Here is a 1104-nt window from a genome sequence, read left to right as displayed (position 1 = left end):
GTAGCCGTTAAAGTAGCTGTTGCACAAATAGAACCTTATCAAAAAAGTCAAAGGCAGAGGCCATTGTACCACAGAATGCTGGACACCCGCTACCGCCCCCGGAACCCCCGCGTTCAGAGAGGACGTTACTACCTTACTGTAAGTAATACCCGATCTTAATAGCCCTCTCCCATTTCCCTCAGTTGAATCACCTTGTGCATCAGTTCGAGGCCATCGAAGCCTCGATCGTAGAGGCCAGGCGAACGGTGCATCAGTTGAAAGCACCCGAGCTAACTAGATCAGTAGCCTCGCGGGCGCCATTCCGGGCCATTCGTACCGGTATCGACGTGCCACCTGGACCTTCCAAGAGAACAAGCATATGTAAGATAATGTGATACTAATTTGAAGTACTGAAGTTACTCTTTCTTCTAGCCTTATACTGTCCGTCAGGTCTTGGAGACCGTGGTCGACGTCGCTGTGTGCTGGGGTGGTGAACACGCCCGAGGCTTGAATCATGTATGCCTTGATCATTCTCATGCCCCCCAAGGCAAATCGGTTCATTGAATCGATAAGCCGACGTGAAGCAGGTTCTGCTGGTGTTCGTTCGCTGGTCCTTGGCTATGTACTAAGTACAACCAAGCCTGTCGACGGGTATGTCCACTTCAACCATATATTCCCAGGGAATTTCGATTGCCATCTTTGCTGCTGAATATCAGGACCGATATTCATTCCACCCCTTGCAAACCCAAGCGTCGGATCGACGAAGCGATCGACCAGCAAGATTCGGTGTCAAGGCGAGGGGAATTCTGGAACTCGATGGACCTCGACGGATAATAGGAACAGAGACGGCGAGGTATAAGGAGGTGTAATGGTAGTTGAAAATTGCTGTTGGTTGGTGTTGCTGCTGGATGCCGAAAGGGGCATGTTGGTGTACAATTTGTTCTTGTGAAGATATCTGTTTTTGCCTGACCTGGCATTGATTTTGAATACTGGAATGCACTGTGCAATGATACCATATTGCATTCAGATCCTGAGCAGTGCCACGCTGGACCACATTTGTGGCAGGAAATTGAGTAAGGTAGAGAACCTTAAGTGTTACAATTGGAAAAGTGAAACCTGCCAAGA

The 1104-nt window shown here is 48.9% G+C and overlaps 1 protein-coding gene across 1 annotated transcript; it reads left to right on the top strand.

Annotated features, from left to right (window-relative positions):
- Nucleotides 1-493: 493 nt before the first annotated feature.
- N7532_001218 (uncharacterized protein) lies at nucleotides 494-813 on the top strand (the record flags this gene model as incomplete). Its single annotated transcript, XM_056613712.1, has 2 exons — nucleotides 494-630; nucleotides 660-813. The coding sequence occupies 2 exons, from the start codon at nucleotides 494-496 to the stop codon at nucleotides 811-813; spliced, it is 291 nt and encodes a 96-aa protein (XP_056478753.1).
- Between the last annotated feature and the right edge of the window lie 291 nt (nucleotides 814-1104).

Source organism: Penicillium argentinense, assembly GCF_028826775.1.
Source record: "Penicillium argentinense strain IBT 30761 chromosome Unknown utg000002l_segment0_segment0, whole genome shotgun sequence".
Lineage (NCBI taxonomy): Eukaryota > Fungi > Ascomycota > Eurotiomycetes > Eurotiales > Aspergillaceae > Penicillium > Penicillium argentinense.
Note: the sequence above shows the minus strand (reverse complement) of the source record. Positions and strands in the feature narration are given on the sequence as shown.